The 22,134-nt window shown below is 38.4% G+C and overlaps 1 protein-coding gene across 2 annotated transcripts in view; it reads right to left on the minus strand.

Moving 5' to 3' along the window:
• Positions 1-22,134, minus strand: part of MYO1E (myosin IE) — a 173,786-nt gene that overhangs the window by 51,666 nt on the left and 99,986 nt on the right. For both annotated transcript variants that reach the window (XM_075897339.1, XM_075897340.1), the window contains 11 exons: positions 19,913-20,047; positions 18,555-18,687; positions 17,191-17,387; positions 15,924-16,004; positions 15,472-15,558; positions 14,792-14,878; positions 13,215-13,382; positions 11,917-12,002; positions 11,331-11,412; positions 8,640-8,746; positions 4,868-4,966 (listed from right to left, as the gene is read on the minus strand). In XM_075897339.1, coding sequence (XP_075753454.1) covers positions 4,868-4,966; positions 8,640-8,746; positions 11,331-11,412; positions 11,917-12,002; positions 13,215-13,382; positions 14,792-14,878; positions 15,472-15,558; positions 15,924-16,004; positions 17,191-17,387; positions 18,555-18,687; positions 19,913-20,047 — 1,262 coding nt within the window. The remainder of the gene's footprint in view (positions 1-4,867; positions 4,967-8,639; positions 8,747-11,330; positions 11,413-11,916; positions 12,003-13,214; positions 13,383-14,791; positions 14,879-15,471; positions 15,559-15,923; positions 16,005-17,190; positions 17,388-18,554; positions 18,688-19,912; positions 20,048-22,134) is intronic.

Below are 22,134 nucleotides of genomic sequence, written 5' to 3' on the forward strand. Positions count from 1 at the left end.
ATTGAAAACCATTAAGGCAGATCTTTGGTATTTAGTGTAGTTCTGGCTCCTCAGAGTACTTCAGTGACTCATAAGTAACAAGCACTAGATTTAGTGTTATACTTGTAGAATGAAGACTTTATCTGCAAGCTCTTTGAAGCAGGGATGCAAACTCCAAAGCCATGTGCTCCATTTCCTTAAGGTGTGTCAAAATTTAATGAGCCTACTCTGTTTTCTTAAGTTGGTGAAACACAGTGCGAAACCAGGAAAACATTTTCTTTTTTCTACGGGGCTCTATTGCATTTGCACAGTTTGTGGGTCCTAAATGCTCATTTAAAATACACATAACCAACTACTTGTTTTATGTTCCCTTGTATTTCAGTGCTGTCATTTGTTTGATTACAGTTTTGTTTGCTCTGTGTTCCTTTATTATTTATTTTTACTGTTTTCTGTGCGTGAAGTATTAATTGAATTAATATGCCTTAGAAATTGTGTATGCCTGAGTGGAATGCCTTTCACACTCTTTCCAGTTATCAGAAAATTTTGTATTAATATTTGTGACGAGGGAATGATTATTTCTAGATGTTTCACAGATTTGTTTAGCATCTTAAAACTGAGCTATGCATGCAACAAGAATGGTTTTGTGAACTGCAAAAGTTGATGGCATGGCAGTGTTTTAGCAAATGCTTCATTTTTTGAGAGAAGCTTTCCTTGAAGATTTAGTAGTCTGTCTATGATAGGAGGAGTAGGTTATTAAACTGGGTCTCTGATGCATATTTTTATGCTTTCACTTAATGGCCATTGTGGCAAGGGCCCCTCTTCCCCAAGCCACCACTGGGTAGGCCTCCTCCTCTTACCCCCCAAGTTTGGGGTTTTTGCAGCGGGTCTCAATGGTAGGGAGCCCGGACAGGGGCCCACAGGCTCCCTCCCTAGCTGCCTTTCCCTAATGCTGGTCAAAATTGTTCTCTCCGATTTCTTCCTCTCTGTCTCTCCACCACCTTCCTTTTGTCCTCTCACTCTCTCCTCCAGCCTCCAACTGCTGAGGCTTTTAAAGGCCCTCAGACAGACAGCAGAGAAGTCAGCTGGCCCCAATTTGCCTGAGCCTGCTCCCTCCCAGCTGCATCTAATTGGGCTGCAGTTCTCTGCTTCTTCTCACAGGGTTTTTCCCTTTTAGGCTGCTTTTTCCCTTCTCTGCAGCAGCTCTCTGGCCTGACCCTGCCACACCATGCCTTTCTTTATGTAGCTGTTTTGAAGATACCACATTTTGGTGTATTTATTATCTTTAGTTGTTAGAATAAATGATAAAATACTTGTATTCCAAGCATACTGTTAATTTTTTTTATTTGATTTATATTAAATACTTAAGCAGTGATCTTGTTAATTATGCATTGTTTTAATATTATTTTCCATAACTATGAACTTTAAAAATATACATCTAGGTTTTTTGTTTGTGTTGGTGGCACATAATCTCAATATTGGTGCACACACCAAAATTCAATCCACCCATACATAGAAAAAAATTAGAGGGAAAACTGGTTACAATGCTTTCTTGTTTCACTGCCCACCAATAGGCTAGGTTTTATATGCCTCAGTGTGCCTGGGGATAAGTAATTTTTGCAGAACTCTGAGCTGCTTTATGAACTAGACTGAAAACAGAGCTGCAGAAATCTGCCTCACAAAATGAATCTTATATTCATCTCCATTTTAGACAATCTCATCACACTTTGTTTTCCTGAGCCCTGCCACGCATCCTGGGGTACAGTGTAAATCATGTTTATTAGTGGAACTATTTGAATAGTGGGGGAAGAAAATCAGTGATAAAGTGTTGTTTGGTTCACTATGATTTCTGAGCTCCTTCTATTCTTGAGAACTGAGGCAGCTCCTGGGTGTTAGTGACAATGTTTCCAGACCCTGAAACAAGTTATTTATTAGAAAATTAACAGTGGGAAAGTTCATTTTTCATTGTTCTTCTGTCTAAAACATTTCCCAATTGGGGATCATATGCCATGCGATGTATATGACAAACCATACAACACAAATAACAGTGACAGGCAACAGACTGTGAACAACCCAAAGTATGCAAATAACTTGTCCAAACTTCCACAAAAACTCATGAACAGCAAATGTACTAGGGAGAATTTGTGAACAATTCAGTAATTAACAAGAGGAATTACATCTGTAATGACTCTCTTGACCAAATCTATTTATACATGTTAAAGTTCAAAGGCTGAAGTAATATGCAAGATGGTGTAACATGGACAGCAGTAGGGCCCTCTAAAATTATCTTAGACCTAGGTAAACTCATACTGATGCAGCAGGGAGTCTAAAGTTAGTATAATTTATGTGGAGGAGCAAGAAGAACTGTTAATGAAAGAGATTCCTACTCAATTACAATTTCTTCTGGCTGGTCAGCACATAAACTCATCAGTACAATGGGTTTAAGTAGATCCAGGGAATCTTAATGGGGACTCTAAGTCAGTTTAAGAAAGGTTAAGTTATATTATCTTGCATATTCCCTCTGAATTTGACTTTATACATGTTCCAAATCACAAATTCTAGCCATTTTTGGGAGGAGATACAGACGTGGAAATCAGAGAATAAAATATTATTATAAAGCTATAAAAATACTTAGAAACTTTTTTTTCCTCACAGTTACTAAATACACCACGATCGCTCCAACACACTGCATGCTGTGGAGTATCTAAGTTTCAGGACAGCTAAATTATTATATAATATATAATAATATATGGTGGTATTTGTGCTCTGCCATGTGGTATAGCACTCCTCTCAAACATCTCTCTGTGTATTTGATAATGCTGTTCATTTCTATTAGTAGTATTAATATGCCTCTATCTGGGCTTTTCGAGCTCATGCAATATGAGATGGCAGAGTGACTGAGGCACAAGCGCTAAGCCTGTGATTAAAATGCCTTTGAAAAAATGCCAAATCATGACTACCAAAAAAAAAAAAAATTATAAATACACACTAAGCACTTAGGTCATATGTCTAAATATGGGGTTTAAGTCTCAGATTGGTTATGCTTTAAAACACATAGGCCTTTTCAGTGACTTTGGCTTTTTGCATGCAAATATAAATTGCAGACACAAAAGTCCATTCAGCCCAGAAATCTCCACTTACACAGAGCTGCCAAGGCGCTCCCAATGAAAACAACTGCACAAACATGCATTTCCTGTACATCCCATGCCTCAGCCCATTTTACTCACACTGACTCATGTTGTCAGAACAGAGCTTGTTCTGGATGTTAGGTAACTGTGAATGGAAAGGGTGCAGGAAGAGTTTTACTCATAACAAGAAGTTACACTTTACCAAATGGTACTGACACAAAGAAATAAATCCTACGGCAGAGGGTTTCATGGATGATGTGGATCTCTGCCTTTAAGGGAAGAACTCTATTTTTCTTCTTTTCTAAGTGTTGTGTGACTCACTATGCAGATCTCTCATTCTGAGAAACTTTTGGATCTGCGTGGCCCCAATATGTGGTCAATGTTCAGCTATTATCTGGCTGAGACTAGCTTTAACATGTAGTATTAGTTACTTATCCTATCTGCCAAACAAAATGCTTAATTCTCCAACCTGTATTTCTTTAGCATAACATTCTGAGGTTGGCTCACACATTACATTCATATTTTACTGAAAGGAGAATAAATCATGTGAATAACTGTTCCACAATCAATTATCCCAGAGAAGGGAACAAATTAATTCCTGGAAATACTCTACTGGCTTCTCTGCAGCTATATTACCAAACAGGGGGACATGCTAAAAAAAATGAGGTTTCTAATCAAGACTCTTCTTCATGCCAAGTGCCCCATCACTAAGGTCAGGTCTGCACTGGACCTGAAAGGTTGGCTTAAGATACCCAACTGCAGCTATGTAGAATATGTAGGTGTGGTGGCGCTCACAGTGCAGCAGGCCGACGGCAGTACAAACCCATAAATCAAACACCAGATTGACCTCCAGAGCGTCTATCCACCAGTAAGTATGACGTGTCCTAAGATTGTTGCTTCCAAAAAAGGAAGCAATGTTTTCTATCTTGGTGTGTCATTCCTTAGCTTTTCTTGATCCCAGCACATCTGGCTTAACACAAGAGTATGGTATTGAGATTGAATGGTTCTTCCAGGTGGAGGCTTTCATGATGAGGAATTAAAATAAGATGTCCATGCCTTATTATTTTAGATCTATCCACTATCTTAAGTTATTCTGTTTCTTTCTTTGTGAGGGACACGGAGGGAGGTGTTGGGTGATCTTCTTATCTCATCCTTTGTAATAATAACTTTTGCAATATATGCAATATATATATATATATATATATATATATATATATATAATTAAAGCATAGATTCTCAAATACAAGAGGAAAGTTGGTTTTTTTTAAGTACCAGCTTGCTGATCTACCATAAGATGTCTGTTTGATGCACAGCTATCCAGGGTCAATTATTCCAATAAAGACTGGAATACATATTATTATTTGGTTGAAATTACTTTCATTTAAGAGTGTCTCGGCCAGCAAAGAGATACACAATAATCTACAAATACAGTGCTAGTCCCACAATAGGGAACTCAAAGAAGTGTGGGTTTCATAAACTGGAGCATACTCTACTGAATACTTTCCTAATTTTCTAGAGACTTTAATTCTGACCACTAAGGGGTCCATAGCATTACAGTAAGAATAGATACTTTAGGTAGGTTAAGAGAAGAACATGATAATTCTCACTGGCAAACAGTTGGTTTTAAAAGCCTTTGTTTTTTTAAATTTCTATATAAACAGCATACAGCACAGTAAAAGCTAATGGGAGAGAACTAGTAGCATTTCCCCATCTCTCTAGCAAACTACTGTACAGTAGTACTGAAACTATCTATAATACTATACCTCTGCAAAAACTTTTTGAATACCCGTCTGTAGGCATAGCCTGCTCTCCTTACTCGAATATTTTCTTTCAGGCCTAGGTATTCCACTTGATGCTTTACCCTGTGGGGAAAAATACAGTGAGATTTATAATCCTTTTCTTTTCAGTCTGTTACAATTTTATATTTTGTTTAAAGTCACTATTCTGAACTGCATACCTATGTGTGTGCGTTGCATTCACTCACACTGAGTACAGGAAGAATAATATTCAAACTGTATGTCACTACATGGTGGGATGAACATGTGGATGCAAGCGAGACAGGGATAGAGTTATTATATCTATTCTGTTCCTCTTCCTTGTAAATTTATCTCATTATAAATTAATGTTTAGGGAAACATGAGCACTTGATTAAGCCTATTCTCATGTAGAGGTCCTTTAACCAGAACTTTAACTTTCCAATTTTATTTTGGCATTCTTTTTTCCCTTCTGTTTAAATTAAAATTCTAAGATATAATTCTGGATTTGATTAGTCCACAGTTCTTGGCTTTAAAACTTGGCTACACAAAAAGCCAAGTAAATGCTGATCTGCACAAATGCTCCAAATACTGAGATGACATTGGAAGATGGAATGAGAGATTAACTTGTTTTCTTTTACAGTACATTATTAATTTTCACCTTCTCTTTACATAGATCAAAAATAGACATCTTATTTTTGGCTATTCAGGCTCAACACTGTGTGAGAAGGGGCCAAGTTTGATGCCAATAATCCAAAATACCACCTTTTAGAGTAAGAGGGACTGGAAAGCAGAGGCTGGACAGTGTGTCTCTGAATACTATGGGTCCTATGTCTGTCATATTACCAAGGGATTTGTGGCAGGAGCATGCTTAGCAATCTGCACACTACATAGTTCTAATGGTCACAAGCCCTGTGGGCTGGTACCAGTCCCACAGGCTGAACTAACAGCTATAGGCAGGATGTGGAGGTGCTTTGTATCTTGTGTATGGGCTGAAGGGGAAGATTCCATTCCTCTCACAGCTCTATAGTTTCTCTGTGAAAAGCCCTTTTACTTCAGTTCTGCACAGGAGCTGAGGATTTCATCTTAAATCTCAAAGAGGGAGAAACATTAAAGACAAGGCTTCTTTGGGACTTCATTCTCCCTTTCTGGACCTTGGGAGCATATCTGATATTTTTCTAATTTTTATTTAAAAAGTATATATCCTGCTAGGCCACTTTTTAAAGCTTAGACATGAAAGCAGAATGAGGGACTATTTTTCAATGAACTGTTGTATGAGTTATGCTTTACTGCTCTGCATTTCCTTAAATTCCTGAATGTTTGTAATTCACACTGGAGAGCTGGACGGTATGTATATTAAAATGACTGAATTTTTTAAAGGTCCAAATCTCAATAGCAACAAGCAATAACAGGACTGCTGAAGTTTTTATTGTGAATCTAACAAATCACAACTCCGTCTTTAAATTGTGTATAATTTTAAAAAAATCTTTTGCTTGCCATCTCTCCATTCTTTACAAAGAACTATTTCAAAATCTGGTACCTCTAAATTAGTGTTTAATATGTAAAGAAAGAGGGGCTTGTGCTCAAATTTTTTTAGAACCGTAAGTAATAAATATAACAAGCTCATAGGTTTCTGGGCTATGAAAAGCTAAGACTAAAAGTCACGAGGCTCAGTCCAGGCACAAATTAAAAACTCCTCTCAGTTGTTTCTTCATTGCTTCATTCCAAGCCTCTAAAGTACAGGATGTTTTGCCCGTTGATTTTTTTTTTAAATCAAGACATTCCTTTTACATGACTCACAGTATAAAGAAGGATAATTTTTCATTTTTAAAATCCCACGTTGTCAATGACAAACCCTCTGGTTACTTCTTATTTTTAATGAAACTTTACAAAAATTAAGCAATATACGTTGCTTTTTGGACTTCAAATTGACAGGAAAAATGCTGCATATATCATCTTGCAGTATTCAAAGAACCAAGGTAGGTTTTGTACGCTTCTGGTGCAGTAACAGTAGAGAGATGATGGTGAAAAATACACTTTCCTGTTTATAGCTTTCCCTCCTGTTAACATCTGGAATAATGCAGTGGAACAACATTACAACCCCCCTTTTCTTACTACTCTGCCAATACCAATGTCTAGCAACACATTTCTGAAACATTTTTTTTTGTCCTTTTTTCTTCTGGAAAAAAAAAAGCCATTCTTAAAAATTTCTCTTTAGGTACCAACTTCAAGCTGGATCAGAGTCTAGGAATTCTGCTAATACAGAAATTTTGAATTTTAGGCCAAACAGCTGCATCTGAATTGAAGCAAAAAACACTCCCCACATTTTGAAATAAAGCAACTAATCCTGCTAAAGCTTAGATTTGATATAAAACTTAATCTTAAAAAGAGTGATGCAATTTCAGAAACTATTTGATTGAAGTACAAACCAGGAGTATCATGGGTTTGGACAGCACAAGGTAACACAGACTTCCCTGGACAAAGTTCTTTCTTTAGCAAGACAATAATTTTGAAATCCAGTAACATGCTAATGGATCAGCTATGCAGCCACAACCATTTTTCTAATAGGTGTATGCATTGTGTGGTGCATGAGACTAAATAACCCGAAGAAGATACTCCATTCAAAAGCTAAAACATTGTACAGCAAAATACTACTGTGGTTCTTTCAACCCAGTTAGATGTTGTCTCACTCAACTTTTCCACAGCAGGGAGATCACACGACTATGTAAGGAAAACAGCAAAACAAAAAAAATTCCTTTGGTCAGTTCCATGAATCCTCACAACATAAACAAACTGCAGACTAGAGTTTTGCTTGGAGATATGTATATGAGAAGATGTGCCTTTCCTTGGGAACATCACTAACAACTATGAAGAATTTCTGGGTGTTTTGAATAGAATATAAAAATAAAAAAAATTCAGTGTAATGAATGAGAGACCATTTCTTTTTAAAAACTAGGGAAAAGTGCTCATAGTTATATGGCTAGATGATGTCAATTTACTTCTGGGGATGTTATCAGACAGAGTGTTGTATTATATTTACCTATATTTCATTGCCAATTACCTCAGCAATGACAAAACAACATACATTCTTGGAAAATGAGGGCTCAGATCCTGAGCCCAATGTCTAGGCTGCAATTTTATAGTCCTGTAGCCTGTGCCTGTTGACCCAGGCAGTTATGACTGTGCCACAAGCCTTTTATTGCAGTGGAGACATATCCGGAGTGACTTCTGCTCAGACTGTTAGCTAATAAAAATTTAAATCAAAGGAGAGAAGTCAAAATGTCTTCATACTTTATTTTTATGGCACATTCTTATATATTAAATTCAAATTTTAATTAATAAAAATAACAGTAAACATTGCGCTGGTTTTTAACTACCTACTAAAAGCTGTTTTTCAAAGCAACAAGCAAAAGCTACAAGCTACATCCCATATGTGTATAACAGGATTTGGAAGTGTCAATCCTATTGTATTATTCTGGAAATTTAACCCTTAATTACTGGGTTATTTAAATACGTTCTGTAAATCGTGATTACCCATAACTGGCTAGGGAAAGACTAAGATTAACCATAGTAATGGCTAATGCTAAATCAAACAAAACTACTGTTTTCCTCAGAGTTTAGTAGAGGCCATAGAGTAAGTTGGTATAAACCAGGTCTTATTTCTGAAGGATTTTCTTGAGTACTGTGTCTAGAGTACCCAGTTCTATTTGTTGGCATGCACAGTTTCTGCTGGTTTGGATTATTACTTTGGTTTTGCACACCCATATTTGCTAACTCATACCTGCTCTCCTCCCAATCTCGAGGCTTCTTGGTTTCATTGGGCTTGATGCAGCGGATATAGTGAGGTGTACATTTCATCAGGGTACCAACAAGATCATTTGCTTGTTTCTGTGAAACGAGGAACAAAATTTAGGTATGAGCTCATTCAGGTAAGTTATATGGACATTTCTTCCAAGTGTCAGTCATCTACTGCTCCACTGACCACTAAAGAAACATCGAATAATATGCAGCATGCATCAGTAAGTAGCCACTGTTACCATTTACAAGGCGTTTTAATTAAAAACCTCAAAAATTGAAGGCCAGCTATCAGTTACTTTTACATTGTAGACATTTATCTATTTCTTGCTCTTGTTTTATGTAATTCAATTTTGCTCCATTAAAAAAAGGAAACTTCCATCTTATTGATTTGTCAACTATACCCACTGTAATAGAGGCATACGTACACCTTGAATGCACAACTTAATACAACAAGACTAACTTTATATCCACTGAAAAATTCCACCAGCTTCCACTATAATGAAACTCAGCAGGTCTATATTATGGGGAGAAGTCGATCTAATTTGTTACATTAGTAGCAGGATCTACGCTGCGCTGGGTCAACAAAAGAAAATATAATGTTGTAGCGGTTGAAACAAAAGTACTGTACACCTGTGCCAGCTTTGTAATTTTCTTCTTCATCAAAATAGAAGAAAAACAAAGAAAAACAGTGAACTATTTTTTTCATTAAATACACCCATCCACCCATATTACATTATGTATTTGGGAAAAAATTATATATATGTAATTGGGGGAAAATATATTTCCCAAATACAATATACATGCATGTGTGGGTATGTATGTACAGGCAGTCCCCGGGTTACGTACAAGATAGGGACTGTAGGTTTGTTCTTAAGTTGAATTTGTATGTAAGTCGGAACTGGTACATATTTTGGGGGGGGACGGGGAGCTGGAGTTAGGTGGAAAAGACCCTGATTCTCATACAACTTCCTTATTCTAAGAAAAACACATACTGTTTTGATATGAAGGTTTTTTTGGTTGATATTTTAATTAAAAATTGATCATAAGTTTCAGTGTTTCATACTATATCCAAATCTTCCTATTGGGGTACCTGAAAGATCCCAGTTATTCATTTAATAGTCAGAATCTTTGTTTTTTATAACTAAAAAAAGATTTATTCAATGCATATTACTGTTCCAAATAGAATTTGCTACAGATGGTCAGTGAAATGGGTATTAAGTGTAATCAATAGTCATTGGAGAGCACATTGTCCTCATTGTCCACTCACCCACTTTGCAACCAGACCCATCCCCTCGGGGCTTACCCTGCTCTGCTCCAGCCAGGGTGTGGGGCTGGGGCTTATCCCCTCTTCCCTTCTGTCCTGCTCCTCCCCATTCTTGCCCACCCACACCACTGGGTAATTTTTCAGCTTCACCTCTGCCAGGCTGGAAGGGACTTGTAAATTTCACGTGACGCTAACAAGATACTTGCAGCTGTAGTGCTGAAGAGGGAAAGCTGTTGCTCCCAAGGTGGTGACTGTAACACAATGGGTCTCACTGCCTGCTGTTCCTACTGTTCCCTAGGAAATTTATTTTTCCGCTCTGGAGTGCCCCCTTTTGACTGGTGTCTTGTTCCCCCCAGCAGTCCCGCGTCCTCCGCGGCGAGAAAAGCCGCTCCGCGTCTCCCTGAGGGGGGGAGAGGGGGCGCTAGCTCCGCTTCTCCCTGGTCTGCCGGGGGGAAGTGCCCCCCGCGCCGCCGGAGGCAGCAACAGTGCAGGAGGCACCCTGCACTAGCTGCGCCCGCCCCCCCCCGTTTGTAACTAGGGATCCGACGTAAGTCGGATTGATGTAACCTGGGGACTGCCTGTATTTAATGAAAACAAGTGTTTTTCACTGTCCAAAACTCCTGTTTTGGTTATAAGGAAAATTACAAAGCTGGCATGACTGTAAAATAACTTTGTATATAGTGTGTATGTGTGTGTATATGAAATTCCAGCACTCCTTTTTTATCCATACAAAACTTAGAAAATTTGCTATTGCTAATTTGAAGTTACTGCCTTGCTTGTTGTGCAGTTTGTTGGTTTTTTTTACTTTTAATGAAATAAAATGGATTGACTTTTCACTTTATTCCAAAATGGTTACAATGCATATATTTTCTAAATGCAGTACAGTATTCATCTTTCAAAAGAACACTCTGATCCTGATGCGTGGCCGGTATAAAATGGTGTACCTCCATTGATGTCAATAAAGCCGTAACAATTTACCACTTAAGGAATTTGGCCTGTTAACTTTGAAGCCCAGGCACATTTCTTATTTTTGATAGTGTAGCCAGACTTGTTTTTACCAGATACATTTATTAAATAAGCATAATAAAATATTTTCCACTCATGCAGCTAATGTATTTTTCAAAAGCTATGCAAATATTAAGCACGGAGAGGTCACAAGGTCTAACTTATCAATTCAGTTAAAACAGATGTTACACACATAGAAAATGTTCAATAACTATTTGATAGGAGCCACAGATGGGAACCTTTTTTTTTTTTTGGTCCCTCTATCTAGGCTAGGGCATCAGACCCCCTTGAGCTGATCTGTTAGTATTAAAAAAAGTCTTCAAAGATAAAAATAATACCAACTCCAAGAAAAAAAAGTTCTGCCTTATCTCCCAGTTATACGCAAGAGACATAAACTGAACATACCTTAATTTTACTGCCAGCAGTGGTTGGGCGGCCCTTCTTGTCTGCTTGAAGGTTTTCAGGAAACAGAGCCTTTATAAAAGGTCTGGAAAAGAATTAGCAAGATGTACTGGGTGTATGAGGACAGGACAGCCATGTACTGGGCACACTCAAGAATATCAAGGGATACATGGTAGAAACTTGTGGTTTAGTAGAATATGCATGATTATTTACAGGAATTTGTGAACATGGCCATATCTATCTAAGATCAACATTTTCCGACAGCTTTATCAGTGAAAGTCACTGGACTAGAACCCTGATGCCTTTATTCAGGACTAAAATCTGATCTTCCCACTGATATTTAGTTTACCATTGGCCTGATCCCCACTGCATTTTGCACATTGTATAATCATTCACATCTGTGCAAAGTGAGTGCAAACTGGCTACAAAATACTCCATTTTCCGACTGGCCCTGTTTTATACCCACTTTGCACAAGTGCAAATGACTAGTCATGCTACAAGACACTGGAGAATAAGGATCCTGGCATCTACCTGAACCAACATACTAGTTTCCAAAAGTGTATATATTAAACCAGTTTTGTTTACATACAGCTCACTGCTCTGCATGAGTTCAATCAAGTCCATGAAAAGAACGTCCCGATTCCTCTCACAGAATCCATCCATATCATAGGATACCTGGGTCCAGGAGGAAATAAAACATAGATGTTTAGTAAAGAACCTGATAATTAAACAATATTTTAAAACCCCCATGATTTTTCTGTTTTTCTGATTCCTTGGCAACCAATAAATCCCTGTGTATAATTTGTCTCATGAATTTTTCATGCAAGATAGCTGATATCAGGTATGTATTTAGAATTTGCAAAATAATATCATACAGCTGGCATACCAGCAACAGCATGGAAAGAAATTTAATCTCATATAGAAAAAAACAAATGTTCAGTAAAATCAGGGTTTCTAGTAATTGAATATGATCAATAAATACTGAAATATTAAAAATATTATGAACAAATAGGAGAAATATAGTAGGACTTAATACAAAATAATAAACAGAATACCTGCATATTTATTCCAAATTTAAAGGGGACACCATCTTTCTGAAAATGTTTTACTATTGTTGTGACAACCAAGGTTTAAAATTAATATAACTGATGGAACAGAGGGAGGTAGTACATTTGACAGCACTTTGTATGCAGTCAGTTTCACTTTTTCTCCTGTGTAAATCACTTCCCCTTTGGTTTCAGTGAGTATCTCTCACTGTCATAGATAATGTCATTTGTAAAAACCACAAAAACTGGCAGAGACTTGGGGACAGATACAATACCCAAAACTGCTTTTATTTTTTAAAATTGACTAGATTTCAAGTTCACTAAGTTTCTTTATTTCAGTTTTGAAAAAAACTTTACTAGTGGATGGATTTTATAGCAGAAAATGAGTATTTCTGCCATAATAATTTGATTTTTCCAAATGAAATAAGCAATATGGGCAAAAGCCCTATTTTGCAAGTACAATTGCAGCTTCACTACAGTTTTTCCTATATAAAAAAACGCCATTAAAAAATCCACAATCCTCAGACATTACAATCCTGGCAAAAGCTTTTCATGTAGACCAGCCCCTTGAGAAAAAGGGCCTGACTCTCCTCTCACTTACCATGAGTAAAACAAGGGTAACTCCTTTGAAGCCAATGGAGTTATATCAGTGGAAAACTAATGGCATTCAGAGGAGGGTCATATTCTCTAAATTGGATAAAGTTCTACAACTGATCATTTAGTTTTAATCAAGGATTATAACTATTTCCCCTCTATTTGGTCACTGTCCTTTATTTTAAAAGAAATTAAACAACATTTAAAATAGGGTTTTTTTCTTTTAAAAAAGGATTTTCTGTAGCACCTTTCCTGCATAATGGTGGATGATAAATCCCTGGTTCCAGCTGTTGAAATGTTCATGGGTCCCAATCTGCATCTGAAGCTTCTGGAGCAGCGTCTGGTCAGCTCCCTCTCCCACTGCATGCATTGTGGCGCACACATCATCCAGAATGCTCATAATTCCAGGGGGATTCTGATGGGCAAAAGCATATGGGAAAGTAGGGGAAGAAAAGAAAAGAAATGTGATATGGTATCAGGGTCTTTCCAGAAAAGAGAAATGTCTTAATATCAGCGGAAAACGCTACAGCAAATTAATTTCAGAAGTAATTTCCCCACAGCCAATGGAGTTATATTGGGGATTAATTTATCCATTAGCAACAATAAGGAAGAGCTGCAAGTCCCAGGATTGACTAGATTAGATAGCCCTAAAGATAGGAAGAAAAGTGAATGGGTCCAGAAAATCTATTTCTTTTAGCTTAAAGTTATCACAAATATTTAGACAATTTTCTTTTCCTACCACCAAAAACTAACCTACATTTCAGATAATTATTATTAATCTCTATTCCTGCAATTTAACAAACGTGAGTTAAATCTGTAGAACTGTAGTATGTCATACATAACATTATCCTATCTATGTGTCTCTTTGCATGCAGATAAGAAAGGCAACATTGGGAATGCTATGCACATGGTTCACCATTTCCTTTGGAACTAAGTCCAAAGTTTGGGATTTTGTGTGTGGGTAAATAGTAAAGCTACTCGAACAAAAATGATCCCAAATCAGGATGATAAGTCTGAACAGTAAAAGTTTTCATGGGAAGAAAAAGTTCTGAAAAAAATTCTACCTGGAAACATTAAAACTCCTTGTTTTGGGTCAACATCAATCTGTTTTACTGGAGCTGCCACAGTGCTTCATGGCAGGTGTAGTTCTGGATCCCTCATGTCCCATTCTCCACTATGGACCCAGCTTCCCATGATTCAGTGTAGTCTCACCCTGTGACTGAGCCTTCTCAGTGTAGTTTGGAGTTCATGGGAAACTTAGATTTTGATTAACTCAATTTTCCAGCAGAAATAGGTTCGTTTTTTTCCTTTTCACCAGCACTAGTATGGGTTCTGCTTTCAGTCTATTTCTAATACAGGCAGTCCCCGGGTTACGTACAAGATAGGGACTGTAGGTTTGTTCTTAAGTTGAATTTGTATGTAAGTCGGAACTGGTACATATTGTAGGGGAAACTCTAGCCAAACATTTCTCCAGAGCTCAGTTTTATTCTCCCACACCTCACTTCCCTCAGTCCTTTATTCTCAAGCTGAGGTGTCTGCTGAGAAAAGCCGCTCTGCGTCTCCCTGGTCTGCTGGGGAGGGGGCGCTAGTTTCGCGTCTCCCTGGTCTGCTGGGGGGAAGCAGCTAGTGCGGGGTTGCCTCACCCCGTTTGTAAGTAGGGATCCGATGTAAGTCGGATCCATGTAACCCGGGGACTGCCTGTACATGCCACCTACATGGGATTGGGGTGATCCTCTTGCTGTCCAACCCTGGGCCAGAGTCCTAACAATTAGTTTGGTGAAAATGTCTCAATTTCATACATTTATATTTGTGACAAAAACTTACCACTTTGTTCTCAATGAGGTCACATACTATTTTGTTGTTGAAATAATCTATGGGTGTCCACCTAATTCCTTCTTGCACATATTCTTCCTGTGAGACAGAAAGACCCAAATATTCATTCACCTTGTAGGTTTAGTAGTGGATTTAGGGTAGCTCACGTACATTCAAATGCATATTAAATGATCTGTCTATAAAGATGAGTGGGAGCTTCTTTTAGGTGATCTTGTCAAAAGACAATAATTCCTTCTGGATAATTTCTATGGAATCATGTGGTGGATTCATGGAATGGTGTCCTAAGTGAACACAGTGGAATTCTGAGGCAAATTAATCTCTTTGAGGTGCGTTTAACTTTTAGTGCTTTGTGAAATAAAGTGGAGGGATGGAAGCTGCAATTTTCCACTTCAATTCACTGAATCTGCGCACAGTGCACAAATGGTCAGAAAGTCATATGGCTGCATAAATACACTGTATAAGAAACTCACCTTTATATAATTTTACTGGAAGATAAATGTGTCAGTAACTGACGCTATTTACATTTTCAAGACTAGCCAACTGAAATGATTTTTTTTGTCTTCCTTTATAAAAAAGGGAAATGTTATAGTCACTAGCTGAAACCTCAGTCTAGCACCAAACACAGCTAGCACTGTGAATTTTTAACTCAGAAATTATCAATGTGTAGTTACCTGTTCTGCCTTCAATGTTAGTTCAATAAAAATCTGCTGTAGTTTTTCATTAACAAAGTTGATGCAGAACTGTTCAAAACCATTTTTCTATAATAAAGAAAAAAATGAACAAGGTTAGACTCATGCGCCACATTCAACAGCTTTTGATTTTTTTATAACAAGCAACTTGAGGAGAGATTTTAATGAAAATTTTAAATGATGCATTGGAAGCTGATTTTACAGCTATTCTGTGTATTGTCAGAATCTCAGTGTAAAGGTTAGTGACCTAGATTCTCTGAAGTTGTTTTCAGTACTTCATTTTTATTACGTAAGTTATTACCACTGAGCACTGTAGTTGTATAAATGCCCAGGAAGCTGACATTTTCCTTTCTTCTCAACAGTTAAAAAACCAGCCTTCTCTCCCGATCAGATCAATTTAAATGTAAAAACTCTTGAATTTTGCACAGTCTTACCTGGAATATTTCAAAGCCATAAATATCCAAGACACCAATGTTATACTCTTCATAGTCTTTCTCCATAGCCTTATTGATAGACTAATAGAAAACAGAGAAAACATGTTTACCTAAAACAAACTGCAGTTTAAACCCTTAAGCAACTTTGAACTGAAAAAAATTAGGTTGTAAAAAAATAACCACTTTGTACGCAAGGTAGCATGAAATTCCCTTTCCTCCTGTCAAGTGTATTTGACTTTATTTAAAAAGATAAAGTCTGTCAGCTAGCTAATGTCTATTCTATTCTATTATTATCCAAACAAGCAAGCCTTCAGAGATACAAAACTTTTTTCCTTAGAAAGAGTAACTGGACCAGTTAAAAAGAGAAATAAAACAAGCAAACAAGAAATTGAAGGACCTTTTATAACAGCTCAATAAGGGTTCTGCTGATATGCAACCTCATTCTTCCCATTTACTTTTAAAATAAAATTTCTGGTTTTCCTCATTTTGCTTTTTTTAGATGCTGGCAGCAGTGACACCTGCTACAGGCAGTGGAAGCTGCCATGGTGAGGCAGTTATAAGAAAATAGGAATGTCACCCTGGAACAAACCTTTGCTCCAGCAAGCCCAGTTTGTTGTCCAATATCTGATGTTTCTCCCTTCCCATTTCAGCCTAGAGATTCATTCTGAAAAGAGACTACCTCGCACGTGAGGTAGGGAGAGGGAGTAGAATGACATCTGGAAAGCAGCAAGAATGGGAGAACGAAGGGAGGTTGTCATAATTTTTCCTGGGAATTTTATTACCTGACTGTTCTTCCTTCCTGAGAGTGCCCCCAATCTAGATCACATTAGGGCCCTGAAAGCTTGAGCCATATTTTGGCGATGAGCTAGGAAAAGGTGGTACACCACATGGGCAGCAGTGACTGGAGACTGAGAGGAGGCATAATGCTAAGCGTGCTAGAGATGGCACACTAATCAGCCACTTAAATTTTTTGAAAAAATGCTTGGAAGAGCCCTTCTACATTCCTTTCTTCTGTCCTCAGCATACCTGCTTTAAAATAGCGAGAGGGGGGATTCTTGTATGTAAGCGGAAGAGAGCACTGAGAGGGCAGTACAACAGTGGGTTAGCAATAAGTTAGAAAAGCTGTTTAAAGCTTGGGGAAATGTAGTTCAAATGGGGGAAGGAAACAATGGCCAAAAAGCAGAGAACTGTGGGGAAAGTCCACATGCGATATTTATCTCCTTCAACATTTAACCCTAGTGACATAATCAGGAAACATTCATCTTACCTCCACCAGGTAGTCAAAGATGCGGGCATGAAGAGCTTTGGCTAGAGCATCTCTGGTGTAGCAGGCCTGTTCCACATTGAGCGTCACGTTAATGGACTCTGATTTGCCTCCCCACTTACTGTCCATCTGTCTGCTGGTCAGTTTCTCTTTCAAGCGGCTCTGGTTAATTCCCAGGAGGAAAGCAGGGAAAGCCAAAACTGCAAGAACAACTAGGATTGTATTTTAACTAAACCAATGGATGATGATTTAAAGATTAAACCAAAACAACAACAACAACAAGCCCTTAAAAACAAGACAATCTACAAGTATCTTAAGCAGCAATTAGAAGAAATAAACCTAGTGGGATGTGATAAAAATGAAATGTATGGCTCAAAATCTTCTATAAATTTTCCAATAAATGATTGAAGTCTTTACACTGAGGTGGATTTTACAGAACTTGCACCCCATTCCAAAGATAGGTCTTCAGCTGTTTCTTTACTTCAGACCTTAGAATGTGTACACAGCTTCCACCAGTGATCTGAATATAAGCAAACCACTCTGTGGAAGAGAGATGAAAATTTAAGCACTGAGCTCAGACCAAAAAAAACGAAGTGAAATTAATATCCTAAAAGGTTCTTGTATAAAGCATCAAGTTACAAAGCATGACAAGGAAGGACATGGTTATCCAGCTCTTAATATTTCCTGTTCTCCTAATATTTCCTGTTCAGGGTTCGACAGGAAGCTATGGTAGGATTGCTTTACCATCCACGTTTTCAAAAGACAGCAGTTGTTTTTATCTAGTGCAGAGGTCTCAAACTCTCGGACCATGAGCCATCCCTGGCTAGAGTGATTGTGCAATGAAGTCTGGGACTCCCAGCAGGCTGTGTGTGTGTGTGGGGGGGGGGGGGGGGAGGGTCTGCCCATTACTGGCTCCCAATATCTACCCCTTCCTGACATTGCCCCTTTTTGCCATCACTCCCCTTGTCCCCGTGGTACTCCATTCTACCAGGAGACCCAGGCTAGATTGTGCAATTGCTCCAGTTGGGCATGTCCTATAGATTGGGAGTTTGAGACCCCTGATTTAATGCCTGGATAGGATGGGAATATGGACAATGTCCACAAGCATCTATGCTCTGGCTACAAAGGCCAGCTCTGAAGGGAATTGCTGCTCTACCTCTCTTTAAGTCAATGAGATTGCATGGAGTATAACTAAGGGCTATGGCCCATATAATTTTTGGAAGAGAAACTGAATTAGCAAGCCCAGAACATGAGAAATTATGCAGTGTATTTGGATAAGCAGCTCACTACTCAGTTCACCTTGCAACATCTGGGCCTTAGCCTGTTGCATCATCATTAATTCTGTAATTGTTTCCAGAGCTACCTACACTCTTCACTCTCCACAGCAGCATAGTTGCCAACTTCTTTAAAGCTGATATTTCCCAAGTGCAGCACTCCTGCCACAATCTGTAGTACCAAGGTCTGTTCCTCTGCAAAGATCCCAATCACATTCATTGCATGCTGGGAATAAAAAGACACCAAGTTACTAACAAGTATCTAACAAGTTCACTCTGTATTTTTCACAAACTATGTATAATTGATTGAAATAAAAAATTACATCTGGGATTTTCAAAAGAATTTAAAGCAATCAGGCATCCAAATCCCATTAAATTTTCCAGAGAACTTTATCAATACAGGACGATGAGATCTAGCTCAGTTCATTATATATGGCAAAAGATGCACACTGCATGCTTCTATAATAGTTACATTTTGGCTGGTTTAGGCTGTGCACTGCTGCAAGTCACAAAAACTATTATCTGCAGAATCGTTTTTTAGAAGTGCAGTGAATGGTTCTTACACAAATCTGGTTCCTAATCTGTAATGCTTGCCAATGTTCAATATAAGCTGGTACAAAGAGTAATGATGGTTCTTGGCACTTACATCAAGTTTTGCATTGGAAGAGGCAGAGGTGGCCACATCACTTGCCAAAGGTCACACACAGCAAGTCAGTATCAGAGCTAGATGCAGTCTCTCCGGACTCTTTGGCCAGTCAAAAATCCATATCCCTGAGCAAGGCAGTTATACAGACCCAGTTCCTAGTGTGGACAGTGCTATGGCAACAGCAGAGCATCTTCCGTTGACACAGTTACCATCTCTCACAGTGATGGATTAACTACACCGACAGGAGAGGTGTAATAGTATCTTCACTAACGCCCTACCCTGCACTGTACATAGAGAGAGGCCCCCTAGTCCATCTTCCTCCCTTTGGTCCATGCAACTATAAACAGTAGAGGGGTTTCTTTTTTTTTTAATTTTCACTTTTCAGTGGAAGCTAATTCTTGTGCTATATTTTAATATTTTTCATAATGCACTTTCTTCTCATGTTGCTCATTGGTTGATCTCCTTTTATATTGAATCTATACCTCTAAAATAAATTTCTGCAAATCCCTGACAAAAAAAAATACTGTCTACAATGTAGCTATCTTAGCAGAATTATCAGAGTGCTACCCAGAAAGAATACTCATTCATAATAAAGGGGTAATTAAAATTATATGAGTGAGATTTTATCTACAAGAATTTGCAGCATGTGGTTTTCCTTCACACATTTCCTGTCATTTCAGTAAATATGAAGGATTAACCTGTTTGTCTTAAAAAGTATATCTGGACAGATGGATACACACATACTCCCGTTCTTACACACAAATACACACTCTCTCTTTCTCTCTCCCTTATTTTAAAAACACACCAGAGTTTCCTGAAAATCAGATTTGTCATTTATGTCATCTACTTTGTAGGATCCAGAGAGGCTCAGATAGTAATAGTAATCCATACTGGTAATGCCCAGACTGTGTTTTTGCTCGGAGGAGGCACCTTCAATAAGCTGCAAAAGAAAAACAGAAGAATCAGATATCATTCCACTAATGCTCTTGAACTGGGAAAGGACAGCTCTTGAATAGGCAACTGAGGCTGTAATGTCAGAGAAGACAGTCTCTTTATGTGCCAGGTAAATGCAGTGCCAGCAGTGTACTTTTATCCTGTTTCTCTGATCACTTGGCCTGAAGAGCAGACACTCTTTCCCACTGCCAGGAATGTTTTTCTTAACTTTTGTGTTCAGGACTGGATTTTTGAACAAGCCTCACAGTTTACAATGCCCCTCTGATAAGAGCTCCCTCACAGTAGAGATGTGAGGAAAACATGAATTGAATGGGTAGGATAGGACTGTCTTCAAGTCTGTAATACCAGAATTAAATTTCCAGGCATATTCCTTAACTGTGCTAATTTGTAACTTCCTGATCCTGAGGCCAGTTTTTCACTGCCCCCCACCCCCCACCCCACTCCCAGCATAGTTGAAAGTGGCGTTTGTTCTGCTCTGAACAACACAGGCTTGTCACTCTCCCCAAGGGCCTGTTATGGCAGCTGTGAATCACTCAAGCAAAGTGTGTTTCAGTCATGCCACTTCACACCTCTTATACTAAGCAGGGCTGGAAATAAGTGGCACAGGGCTGGGACAGGGCAATTAAAGAAGCTCTTTGACCTCTTTGTATCACCAGAGAGTATGAACTGAGCCGCCACATTGCCTCAGATATATGTACATAGACACACCTGTAACACCAAATGCAGGACAATGTAGCATTCTGCTACAAAGACCTTTTACATCTGCACTTGAAAGGGAATCCTCTGAACTGTCATTCATGTTAAAATTCGACACTCTCCAAGAAGGAATTAACAAACACTCAAACTATCTTACCCATTACCAAGATAGCTTCCCCAATTATCACCTCTAATACCATTAGCTCACAAACATCCCACTCTCCCCACCTCTAACATCATCAATTCACAGACACTTACCTTCCTTCCTTTCCCCCCCCCCCCCGCATGCCCCTCCTGTTCTGAAATGTGATTTGTCCTTTTCATATGTGTTCTTTTTTTTTTAATTGTATCCTTTGGTATATATGGTTGTGACTATTTTCTTCCACTATTTGATCTGAGGAAGTGGGTCTGGCCCACGAAAGCTCATCATCTAATAAACCATCTTGTTAGACTTTAAAGTGCTACATTGTCCTGCATTTTGCTTCAGCTACCCCAGACTAACACGGCTACATTTCTATCACTGTAACACCAAAACATTAATCAACAAATCCCCAGTGGAACCTGTGCAATTGCTGTCAGAAACTTATTCCTCCATCCTTCTCATCCATCTTCATGGTCTGTTTTGTAGCCACCCTTCTTTGTGAGGAGATGGGCTACCCTCAGAGTTTGTCAAAACCCTTTCTAAACTGGGAGGAGTGGGATGCAGAAGAACAATGCATTCACATCCCTCAAAGAAGAGAATGGGTTGGTCCCTGAAACACTTCCCCCCAATTCTGCTTTTTCTGCCTGGCAGTGATATTTCATGTCCATGATGCTGGTCCACAATCAATTGTATTGACACTGTCTCTATTAATGGAAGTTAACCAGTATTTAACTTAAAGGATCTTTCCCATCAAAAGGCATTCAGTGTACATCTACACACAGAGCTATTTTGGGATACTGGAAGTATCCTGAAATAGCTATTCTGTATGTACTGAAGCAGCCCATTATTTTGAAATAGATTTCAAAATAACGGGCAGCTTATTCCTCACAAGGTTTAAGGGGAATTTCGGAATAGCGAGTTATTTCAAAATTCAGCGCTGTGTACACAGTGCCAAATTACAAAATAAACTATTTCAAAATATACTCAAAATAAGCTGCACAATTTGCATAGTGAAAATTGCATAGCTTATTTCCAGCTAAGGGTGCTGTGTAGTCATACCCTCAAAGAAGAACAACCCTTAAAAAAAGGTTCTGTAATAGCAATGAAATATAGAGGGTACTATAGAAATAATCCTAAAATTTTATAGAGTTTAATAGAGAACAACATCTGTTGTTTCTCTTTTTCAGTAGAATCCTAGGACAGAAGGGATAATTTTCTATTACATTCTATAGAAC

Source organism: Pelodiscus sinensis, chromosome 14 (assembly GCF_049634645.1).
Source record: "Pelodiscus sinensis isolate JC-2024 chromosome 14, ASM4963464v1, whole genome shotgun sequence".
Classification (NCBI taxonomy): domain Eukaryota; kingdom Metazoa; phylum Chordata; order Testudines; family Trionychidae; genus Pelodiscus; species Pelodiscus sinensis.